The 12,656-nt window shown below is 32.9% G+C and overlaps 1 protein-coding gene across 3 annotated transcripts in view; it reads right to left on the minus strand.

The window, feature by feature from the left end:
• The window catches only part of CSMD3 (CUB and Sushi multiple domains 3), a 1,084,122-nt gene that overhangs the window by 933,971 nt on the left and 137,495 nt on the right, over positions 1-12,656 (minus strand). For all 3 annotated transcript variants that reach the window (XM_027092553.1, XM_027092552.1, XM_027092550.1), the window contains exon 3: positions 7,771-7,883. In XM_027092553.1, coding sequence (XP_026948354.1) covers positions 7,771-7,883 — 113 coding nt within the window. The remainder of the gene's footprint in view (positions 1-7,770; positions 7,884-12,656) is intronic.

The raw sequence follows: 12,656 nt of genomic DNA on the forward strand, positions 1-12,656 counted from the left end.
AATACTAAGAGTCCAACAACCAGTGCCTTGAGGTCAATTTATATTAAAGAGTATATAAAACCTAAAGAATATTCTAGACAATATATCACACTATATAGGAAAAGTATAATTTTTATTGGGATAAACTATGTTGTCTTATGTGGTATGGGGAAAATTATTAAAAATCCATCTTAAAGCTGAGACTTGTGTAACAAGTAGTGAAAATGGGATTTGATGACATAATTATTTCTCCATGCAGAAAAATAATTTTATCTAATACAGTACATATACCCATTGAATGAAAATGATTGATGCTGTTTATTATTCCCATTGAAATATTTGATTTGCACATTTTATTTTACCTATGTTTATTTCTTAATCATTAAATGGTGCTCTGTTAAAGAGCATAATTATTTTTATAAGGAAGAAACCATTTCAAATTTAATTTTCTGTGATATGCCATCATACTTATAGTCAAATAATAAACTTAAATTTATATTTTGCTAATTTACTACATTTTGTTAAGAAGGAATCAAGATAAATTCACAAATTCATTCCTTAACCAAACTCATAGTATAGTTCTCTTTTAAACCACGAGCTGTATGCTATCAATTATAACAATTTATCAAATGTATAGTCTTTGAGTGTACGAAACACAAAAAAACTTTGACATATAATTAGAACCTTATATTAATCACTGTCTCAATTAAACTTCATTCTAGCACTCCTATAAAAATGATAAATTATAGCGGTTGACAGATATGACACATTTAGCAACGTATATAAAAGAAGGAAATTTCATGTGAAATGAGATTACATACTGTGTTTAATCATCCTACTTCTGGAGAATAAAATACAATCTTGAATTCCATCCCATCTTCTCCATATGAAGCACAAAGATTAAGTAGGTCATATGTCACTGGCTTTAACATTTTTTTATATTCAGCTTATTTTTCTCTGTGTGCCATATGGGCAATTTTGTATTTTTAAAGTGCTTCATAAAGAAACTATTTACTTCAGGAAACTAAAGATTTTAAAGTAAAGAAAATATCTATAAAAAGTAAAAATAATTTTACGTATCATTTATGGCTTTTCTCAAATAAAAGACCAAAATTTTTCCTAAACCTTGTTCAGTTAATGTAAATATCTGTGGTTACTGCCTTTTAACATATTCACTGGAGTTTTAAATCTTTGTAAGTGGGAGATGTATTAAATCTTTCCTCATTCCTGATCAAAGTAGTAGATATTCCTATTTATTACTTGAATGTAACAAGCATCTATTAAGTGCTTGCAATGTACCAGGAATGTGCTAAAATAGGGCGCGATTTACAAAACAAGTAAAACAGCTTCTATACCCTCAAGCTTCTCAGAGCCTAGCATGAGCAAAAAATATCAATACATTGTACAGGTGTACTCAGCAGGAGAACTGGAGATTTAAGGTAGAACAATTTAAATACCATAGTATATGTAGAAATTTAATATATGTTCGTGTGACCATTTCATGAATTGAGGCAAATGATGATAAATAAGGCTGGAGATCTGTTGTTGTACAGGTTGTATGTGCCACACTGTGCAGAAATGGGAAATGTTTAAAATGTTATTGCTTTTTTTTTAAAAAAAAAGTTATTGCTTAATGTCGAAAAGCATTCATAGTATTGAGAATACTATTCAAGTTTTGTTGTGAGTACAATGAAAATGTATATCTTTCTGGATAATAGATGTAAACTTGAGAATTAATAAATTTTTGCGTATACCCAACCAAATCCACATATTCATTATAACACTGTGACTTTTAACTCCATGCTGTAGATGATATTTAAGGAATAGTCTGATTTTTGTTAATTCTCTAGATTGGGATTTTGAACAATTTAAAAGGGAGAGAATATAGCCAGTGTAACTTTAAGTGGAATATATTCTATAAAAATATTGAATCACTATGTCATATACCTGAAACTAATATAATATTGTAAATCAACTATACTTCAATTAAATAAATAAATACAAGAGAGAGAAGGCACTCACGACTTAGATAGATGGTCACTGGCCAATACAGACAAAACCACTGCTGGGGCCAAGTACAGGGTCCCATGAACAGCTGCCCACACCATCAGATAACTAGACCATAGGAAAGAGGTGCACCAAAGAGCCAGACTGTGGTGAACAGACCTTTGGAGGGACCTGCCTGCAGCTGACAAAACTTCTGGAGGGCCAGACCCCCAAAGTCCTCAAACCTAGGGCTAATGTTCCAGAAAGGCCAGGACACAGCTACTCACACTCCGTGAGGACCTACACATTGAAGACAAGTCTCCCAGAGGGCCAGACCAAACAAAGCCTGATCGCCAAAGAGTTAGTTCACAAGAATGGGACATCTCAGAGGACCATGTCATCTGTGATGGGACTTGGGAAGAGTATGGTGGCCTAGATCTCTGGAAGACTAAACCATCCAAGGGCCAGATTCCCAGTGATAAAAATTCCAAAAAAAAAAAAAAAATTCCAGAGATAGAACCTCCAATGAACCTAGCCATGAAGGATGGAACGCCCAGAGGACTGTGCCATGGAGATCAAGGCCACCTGAGAAATTGTCTTCCATAGTGTCAGACCAAGCAGGCAAGGACCGCTGGAGGAGCAGGCCACGGAAAACAAGACCACCAGGCTAGACCCTGGGGAACAAGGGAGGACCAGATTCCAAAGGGGAATGCTACAAAGGGGCAATGACAGAGACAGGATCTCATCCTAGTTCCCTGGTACCAGCTCTACCTCCTGCTCCTGCCACTGGCCATTGGTGGCTAATGAAGCCAAGAAAAGCTGGAGCACAGGGACGGCACCAGTAGTGGGAGTGGAGGTAGGAGGATAATCTCATCCTCTGCCTGTGGCTCAGTCCGAATTTCAGGGCAGGAAGTTACCCAAAGTAAGGAAAGTTGGGGGGGGTCGGGGCAGGCCATGGATTAAGATGTTTCAATACCTAAGTTAGCCAGACTCTGTGGAACCCTAAAGGCAAAATATTTGAATTTGATCGAGAGACGAAAAAAAAGTCTCTGCACGTATTACATTTCCTTGTATTATGTTTTAAAAATATGATATCTCTCATTTTTAAAAGTAAGTTAAAGATCCATTAACTTCTTTTATGAACCTAACCTACCTTCATTATTAGAAAACTAATATATGTAATTTTAATACATAAATTTCTCTTGCTACAATTCAGCTGTCTTGCTAGAAGCATAACTGACTTCATTCTAAGTTGTAATCTCTCCATTAAAGTTCATGGTACTGCAGGTTAAATTTATAAAGCTTAGGAATAAAAAATAACACCTAAAATTAAAAATCACTAAAGTCATTTGACATTTTCAAGTGAAAACTTTTGATAAACATGTGTGATGGATAGCTAAAATAGAATAGTAAATAGTATAAATATTCTTCTGTACGTCAAGTGTTTAAAAAGGACACAGAATATATGTCACATGTAATATACACAAAAATATATTTCAGCTTTTATATTTCATATTGTTTTATACACAGCATTATCAGTAATTCTTACTTTTGTAATGTTCTTTTGCACTAAATTTTATGTGGTCATATATATTTATAATGGAATTAGTTTGTAGTTAGGTATAGAATAAGTCTCTAAAATATATACAGTTTTTATCTCTAGGGTACTTAAACATATTTTTACATTAAGGTTAGCACTTTATTGAATTCTTGCTCATTACAATTTTTCATATAATTTTCTAGGGTGAGAAAAATCCATGTAAAATGTTTAGCTCTGTGATTGACACAAAGAAATCACTCAATAAAGGTTACCTAGTAGTAATACTGTTATTAAACAAATTTTTATGTTTCTTAATTAATATGTGAAAATGATTGAACAGCAAATTTGCTAAAACTGAGATTGTTATCCCTGTAATATCTTAATTACTTAGTCATACACATCAATAGGGCATAATAGCTACCTTGAGTTTGAAATGATTTTCAAGACTTTTTATTTTTATGTCTGTTTCTGATCATTGAAGGATCACTGATACATACTGAAATTATTCATTGAGATTCTCCTAGACATTAAACTAACCAATTCATATAATATATAATAATATTTAATGATTACATGTAATATGTATATAATCCACTATATGCTTGCATTATATTACTTTCTACAATAAACAATTCTAAAGTGATAAGGTAGTCCATGGTATATCTTTATGATCTTGCACCTATAAAGAATGATTACGTAGCTTTGAAAGTAAAATGTGAAAGGAGTCCATTGTACAAAATAACTTTTAGCAGAAACTAGAATATATTTTGAATTCTGTTTGGCAGATCTGGAAAGACAAAAGAGAATTTTCATTGTGTGCTCCACAGAATACAGATGGTACCAGTTTTATCCTGATCAAATTTTGAAAGATGGTTATATGACTATTCAACTTAGTATACACTAGTATTTTTCCAACTTGTTTCACAGAACACTATTCTACTCATTTGTTTTTATAAATGTTAAGAAACATGAAAACAAAGTTCTATGAGATGAATTTTGAGAAACAGTGACAAGAAATTCAAGTGTATGATAGACAATAATGAGGAAAAATAAAAATATATTCAGCTAGATATTAATGGGGAAAATTTTCCACAGAAATTTAACACCTCGCAGCTTCAGCTTCAAGAAGTTTAAAAGCATTTCTGATAAATGGTTAAGAGCTCTGAAACTCAATCAAAATTTGTGAAACGGGGACATCACCCTCCACAGTTTTAAAGTGTATGGGCTGAAGTAAGACAGCAGAAGTTTGTAACAACAGAGGTCTGTGACGATCACAGATGACGTACATTTATCAATTATTCTACATTGGATTTGCAATTGGAATTGCAAATATTCTATGGCTTCACTCCACAGTCTGATTCAGGATTGTAACTGGGGCCAAGAATTCTACATTTTAGCAAATTCTCCAGATGATTCTGATACATGTGGTCCACTATTGGCAGTTTGAGAAACACAGAAAAGTGCACAAATATCACTAATAAATAGAGATCTCATAAATTCTAGTATACAAGGACAAGGTCTCAGGAAACTTTAAAAAATAAAGAAAATAATTATTAGTAAGTGATTATATGGAGGGAGATGAAATGAAAATAAATGAGATTCAGACATTAGGTTCATCCTGCAAAAAAAACAAAACAAAACAAAAATACAGGTGTAAATTTAGAGGACAGGCTTTGAAATTTCAAACTAAGTTTTCTGAACTTCACAATACTTACCAGTTGGCCTTGACAGTGTTATTCACTATGGTTAAATAAATAAATGCTTGTAGCTACTCCCTCTGTAAAATATTACATAGTGTTGCACATGGTGTGGTAGGACTAATGAAGCCTAACCCACATGCCCACACACACACCCCAGAGTCCCTGGAACCTGTGAATATATCATATTACCTTGCAAAAAGGACTTTGCACATGTAATTATGCTTAAGGACTTTAACTTGGGGAGATTGGGTCTACATGGATAATCAAGGCTAATCTAATGACATAGGCCCTTAGAAGCTAAGAAATTTCTCCAGCTGAAGTCAGAGATGTGTGGGAAAAGAAGGTAGTAGAGAGATGCACTAAGAAGGGAACATCAGAGAGATTTCAAGTATGAGAAGGATTCGTTTCACCAGTGGCTAGCTCACAAATGTAGGTCTTACATGCAAGGAAGAGAGAGGCCTCTAGAAATGGTGGGCAATAGATCTTTTTCAGAGCCTTCTGACAAAAGCCTAACCAGCTGACATTTTTATTTCAGCCTTATGAAACTCTGAGCAGAGGACTAGCAGAGACGACCAGGACTTTTCAGCTACAAAACTGTGAGATAATATATTTTTGTTGTTTTGCTGCTAAATTTCTGGTTGTTTGCTATGGTAGCCATAGAAAACTAATATACATGGTAGAAGATACCCATCACAAATCAATACCTGAAGATGTTCTGCAGGATGATGACCAATCCCTCAGTACTACCCAGCTGCCTAGTACCTTATATTTTAAGTCAGGATCTCCCAAACATACATTGAAATGTCATGAAGATATATGAATCCATTTTCACTGAAGCAGAAAAGACAGAAATTTAATGTTGTATATGTAGAAACAATGGAGAGCTATGAAAATATTTTTGACAGTATTTCATGAAACTTGACAGTCAAACCAGAAAGTATGGCAATATTATAATACATCTTCCAAGTTCCTACAATTTCAGTATACTTAGTATTCACTGAAAGAATAAACTAACCTAAAATATCTTTATACTTTGATGAACAGAGTGCAAGTTTTCTATTATGGAGCCTTTAATAGAAAACTATTGTATTACTAACTCCTTCAATATTGCCAAAATTACAATTAAAATTAAACCTTTGTGTTTGTAGTGTTTTAAACTATGAATTAAGTTGCCAAGATAAAAATATTCAACTATTGTGAAAGTACCTTCAAAAATAATGATTATTACTATCACAATGGAGGAAAATAAGTCTTGGAATGCATCCTCCCCTGCTAGAGAAAGACAGTTCAGAAATGTATTAGGTAGAAAATAGTGTTCAAAACTGCTGTGATATGGCATTATTAAGAATATTAAAAAAGAGAAAATATTTTTACTCAACAGTTTGCTAACAGGTATTTTTTTCCTAGGGAGAAAGCACTAGATGAAACTTTCAGTTTAAAACTTTCCCCACATGCAAACTGTTAACCTGTATACTAAAGCAATTCTATTTTATATATGATTGTTTTCTAGTGTGCTCTTTAAACATATTATATTTTGAATGATTATGTGCTTTAGAAAGTAACCACCCCTGCTACTGTATTTGTATATCTCTTATCATGATGTTACATCTGGTGTGGTGCATTTCGGTAATATGGACCTGGGGAGGCGAGTTGAATTCTGTTATGCTATTCCTATGGGTAAGGAAGGGACCCTTCCCTAAACTAGGTGAGATTTTATTGTCAAGTCACATAGAGAAGAAATTACAACTACATGACCTCAATATGAAGCACTTGAGAACAGGTTATTTTTACCTTCAGATTTTTTTACACTTTAAAAAGGGAAAACAATACAGATTCTGTACATTTTTAACACCATCAGCAGAGCCTGTGGTGTCACCCAATTATGAAACAATAATTGTATAGTGAAACATGAGTGCCCACACTATGTGGGATAAATAAAGATTATAAATGACCTCCAGTAAGTTCAGGTTTTGATACTAAGTGAGCTTGTAGCAAACTTCCAGATAAAAAACATCAGTTTCAAGTGCTTCTTTATTTTCCTCTTTGTGGTTAAGGGATTATGGATCTGTGGGACTGGAAATACTGGTTTAAAATGAAAAATGTCAACTCTTGTCTCTTAATAGAATTTTCTCTTTATTCTAACTTACAGAGAACACAAATGACCAGTTTATTTTATGGCAGAGAGGCAAAGAACAGAGGAGAATAGGGTGGAGTCTGTGATGCCTGAATCTCAAATCAGGCCTAGTTTCCTTTTACTCTCAGATTCTGTTCCCTTTTATTAAGGTTTAAACCTATAGAGATGCCATGGTCTCATCTCCTAAGAAGATTTAAGGGCAAGATTTTCCTCTGTCTAGGCACACTGCAATGAAACATTAAAGCCTACTAATTCTAGCTTTTTATTATATATTGATGATTATTGAGAAAGTGAATCTTGGTATAAGATTTGATGTAGCAGGATGAACTATAACACCTGTCCTGGTGATTTTTCTTCTGTTTTTACCCTGGAGAATTTTGGTTTTACTACGTTGAACTGGGCAGTGGTCCTTTTATATTACCATCACTTACCTTCATAGTATACTTTAAATCCATGAGCACTAACTGCAAAATCACTGGTCAAACGTAGTGAGAACACAGATTTGGTACTTGTCACTGGTGGTGGCAGATGGAATCCTGTTAACCTGAAACATAAACAGAATTAATTATTAGCTATAGACGTTTTTCCTAATAGAGTTAAAGAGTATTAAAAGTCATTTTATCAAATCCCTAAGCTTTGTGAGTATGTGTGGTGTGAATTAACTTATGACATGTTGATTAGAACATGTCACTCATCGGAAGCAATTGCTATAAGTATATATAAATATGTTTATGTGTGTGTGCTATTACTGTTTATCATGTCTATCCCATATATCATCTATATGAAAATATTGATCAATTCAAACTTTGGGAGGTAAGTTATGAGATTATGGGTCTGTGCATATTTTAGCTGTTGATTTTAATAACACTTAGAAGACATTTTTGTTGAATTTTCCTGACAGTTTAAAATATATATGAGTGGGAAATATTTCATGAAATTTAATATTAAAGGAAGAGATGTGATCTAAATATGAAATCTTGAAAGTAAAATGTCTACATGTGAGAAGTGATTTTGTTTTATCACATTCCAGGAAGTTCTATTAAAATTAATAGTTGCAAATTATTTTAGGTTAATAATGCATAAGTTTACATAACAAATATTTGTCTGATATTTTTGCCCATAATTTACTACTTATTTTTCTAATAAATTATTGCATATAATAAGCTCGATTATATAAAATATAATTTACAATTGACAATAAAGCAGAAAAGAAAAATTAAAAATAAGAAAAAGCACATTCATTGGATATAATTTTTATAAAACTAATGAAGATGAATAACTTTAAAAATTTTCTATGAATTGCCTTTATGTAACGTTCTCATTTTTTTATTCTTAATATGAGAGTAAGGATTGAGAATTTTATGCAATGGAATTATATTATTTTTTAATATACTTGCTATTTTTGCCCAACATTACATAGGTAGAATTAGTCTGTACTGAAATTATCAAATATTTTTATTTCTGAATAGCAGTAGTTCTCGTTTGTCTCAGGCCTACTTACTCTAAAAATGTATTAAGAACCCCAAAAAGATATTGCGGGCTAGATCTATCAATACTTACACTATTTAAGTGTAAACTGAGAAACATTTTAAAATGTGCATTAGTAATATCATTTTAAAATATCTAGAATAAATCGATTATGTCTTGACATAAATAATAACATTATGTCTTGACATAAATAATATTTAATAATATTAAATAGCTATCTTTTCCAAAACAAAAAACGAGAAGAATACACTGTGTTTTATTTTTGCAAATCTCTTTAATGCCTGTCCCATTAGTAGAAAGTAGCTAGATTACCATATCTGCTTCTTTATTGAATATATTGCAATATGTTATTTTGTTTGATGGGTATGAAGAACCCTGATCTCACTTAGACATTTAGTTGTAAAAGGGAAGAGTATTCTAATAGCTTTTGCTTGTAAAAGTGGTTATTCTTCTTTGATACTACATAAAAACTTGACTAGTTACAATGTTGAATTCAAACCATATCAGCTAATTTTTTGCACTCTGTAACATTAAAATCCTTTGGTTCACCTTGTCCTTGCAATAGATTGTATTTACTCATGCATTTTTCAACATTATGCATGCATTGGTCATTTGAAATACATTGGTTCACTGAGTCAGAGAGATCTTCCAAATGTTAATACACTTCATTATAAAATATTTAAAACTCACATTTTTATTTCTATTGATCGCACCAGAAAAATCTTTAAACTTGGGGAAGCTCTAAAGCTTACAGTGGTGGATTGAAGTTTTCCAAAATTCTAATTTTTTACTTGAAAACTCAGACTTCATCGCTAACAGCAAATCCTGTCAGTTGTTTTCCTTGAAGTAACAAGTCAGGTTCATATTTTTCGGAGGGGCAGGGGGGAAATAGATACCAAATGCCTAAGTGTGACTAACCATAGTTTATCTGTTAATCATTCTTTCAAATAAAAAGTTTGTTCCATGAAAAAAGTGGCTAGTTCAGCTGATAACTCAACCTATTTTTCCTTCAGACAACCATCATATTTTAGTAGGCATAGAAAGGTTTTTGTTTGTTGTTTTTTCATTTTTTTCTATTTTGTCGCACAGGTCATTAAAAAGAGGAGTATTACAGGGTGGACATTTAATGACATAATTAGTTATAGCTTTAGCAGGAACATTCTTAAGTACAATTGGATTTTTTTTTTTTTGGCACTGCAAGTGTGTGGCAGTACAGAATACAATAACTAATGATTACTAGTACAGTTTGAAGTCACTGACTTGTGTTAATGCACCAGCAGTTTTATACCCAGCATTACTTTTGTGCATGAGGGCAAATGCCAATACAGAGAAAAAGGTGAATAATGCCTCAATAGTATTATGGAAATAATTTTGATTTCATGGACCCCCTGAAAATGTCTCAGAACTTTCAAGGATACATGGTTCACATTTTGAGAACCACTGTTGTAGAGGAAGCTACTGCAATAAATATACCACAATTCATTTATTCACTCACTGTTGATGAACATTTGGGTTATATATACTTTGTTCAGTATGTTTTCATCAACATCCTTATCAAAGTCCACTCTTGGGACTTCCCTGGAAGTCCATTGGTTAAGACTCCACGCTTCCACTTCAAGGGACGTGGGTTCGATCCCTGGTCAGGAACTAAGATTCCCACATAACGCACGGTGAGGCAAAAAAAAAAAAAAAAATATATATATATATATATATATATATATATATATATATAAAAAAAATACAGAAAAATACATTCTTAAACACTTTCATAGCAATTTTCTCTGGAGTATATAAGCATTTACAGCTTTAAATTTTCCTCTTTTTGCTGCTACACCCTGCAAGGGACCTAGTCAAACTTTTTTCTATATTCCTTTGTGATTTCATCTTTGTTCCATGGTTAGAAATACATCGCTTAAATTATAAACATATGGGTTACTTTAGTTATATTTTGTTACCAATGTGTATCTCATTTACATTATAGTCAGATAACATTTTCTCTATGAATTTAATCCTTTGAAATTCATTCAAATTTGCTTCATGGTCAGATATTGTAAATTTTTATTATGTGCCTAGTTTTCTTATAAAGAACAAGCATATTATTTTCCTATACTTAATCCAAGTTATCACAAACTTAAACAACACCCATTATTATCTCACAGTTACGTGGATCTAGGCAGAGCATAACTCAACTGATTCTCTGCTTAGAGTCTCGCAAGAATGGAATCATGGTGTCAACTTGGCTGCATTGCTTTCTGGAAACTCTGCAGTTACATCTGCTTCACTTCCAAATTCAGCAGGCTATTGCCAGAATTCAGTTTCATGAAATTGTAAGATTAAGGTCCTCCTTTCCTTGCTGGCTGTTAGCTTGAGGTTATTCTCAGCTTTTAGAAATTGAAGGCATTCCTTGGTTTGTGGCCCCCATCCTCCATCTCCAGAGTCAGCAATGGCAGTCCAAGTTCTTCTCATTCTTCAGATATCTGTGGTTTCCCCTTCTATCTCATCCCTCTGCTGCTCAGGCTGGAAGAAGTTCTCTGACTCTTCTGCTTCTGCTTTTAAATGCTCATGTAATTAGATTGTGCCCAAATGGATAATTCAAATATCTTCCTATTATAACATCTGTAATCTTAATTCCATTTGTAAAATTCCTTTTGCCATGTGATAGAACATATTCGCAGGTTCTGAGGGAACCATTATTCCGGAATCATTATTCTGCCTACAATAATGGGTATATATCAGAGGCTAGGTGCAGTCCCGGACTCCTAATGAAACAAATTAGTTTTCCATGTCTTAAAACTTTATATAAATAAAATCATATAATAAAATTATTCTGCCTCTGGCTTCTTTGACTCAACATTACCTTTGTATTATTATAGCAGTAGTATGGAACTTAATTTTCATTGCTCTATAGGATTCCATTTTATGAATATACTTCAATTTATTTATCCATTCTATTGTTGGTGGACTTCTTTTTCCAGTTGGATCTTTTATAAATAATACTGCTACGAACATGTGTTACATGTTTTGTAAGTATTTATACATATTTCTCTTGAGAATATACCTAGTACTAGAATTTCTGGGTAATTGGGGAACTAATTGGTTGTTAAATAATTTTCTAGATTTTTTCAACATTATTTCTTGATATAAAGATGTAAAAATAAAGTATTCTCCACTTTAAATGCTCAGAGTATTTTTTCAGAAAAATAAGAAACATTGTCAGGGAAAAAAAGGGACAAATGATTTTGCAACAAAAAAAAGTCTGAGAACCTATTTACCTTATAACCAGTCTGTTATGATGTTATATATGATATTATACTATGAAAAGTGGCCTTCCAAAATTGCCTGGGCTCTAATCCCTGGAATATTTAAATATGTCACCTTGTATGACAAAAGGAACTTTACAGATGTGATTAAGTTAAAATCTTAAGAATAGTAAATTACCCTAGATTATCTGGATGGATCAGAGTATTCACAAGGGTCCTTATCAAAGGAAGGTAGGAGGATCAGAGAGAGAGTAGGAGATGTGACAATGAAAGCAGAGGTTTGAGTGATGCAGTTTCTGGCTATGAAGCTAGAAGAGGGACACAAGCCAAAGAAGGGCAAGCAGCCTCTATAAGCTGGAGAAGTCAAGGAACAGATTTTCTCCTAAACCCTCCGTAAGAGATGCAGTCCTGCTGACACCTTGAGTTCAGCCCACTTAAATACATTTTGGACTTCAGTTCTCCAGACTGCAAGATAATAAATTTATGTTGTTCAAACCACTAAGTTTGCAGTAATTTGTTGCATCAACAGTAGGAAACCAATGCATAGCTCTCTTTTGGGCTTTGAAATA

Source organism: Aethalodelphis obliquidens, unplaced genomic scaffold (genome assembly GCF_003676395.1).
Source record: "Aethalodelphis obliquidens isolate GAN/ISIS:26980383/991018 unplaced genomic scaffold, ASM367639v1 scaffold79, whole genome shotgun sequence".
NCBI lineage: Eukaryota > Metazoa > Chordata > Mammalia > Artiodactyla > Delphinidae > Aethalodelphis > Aethalodelphis obliquidens.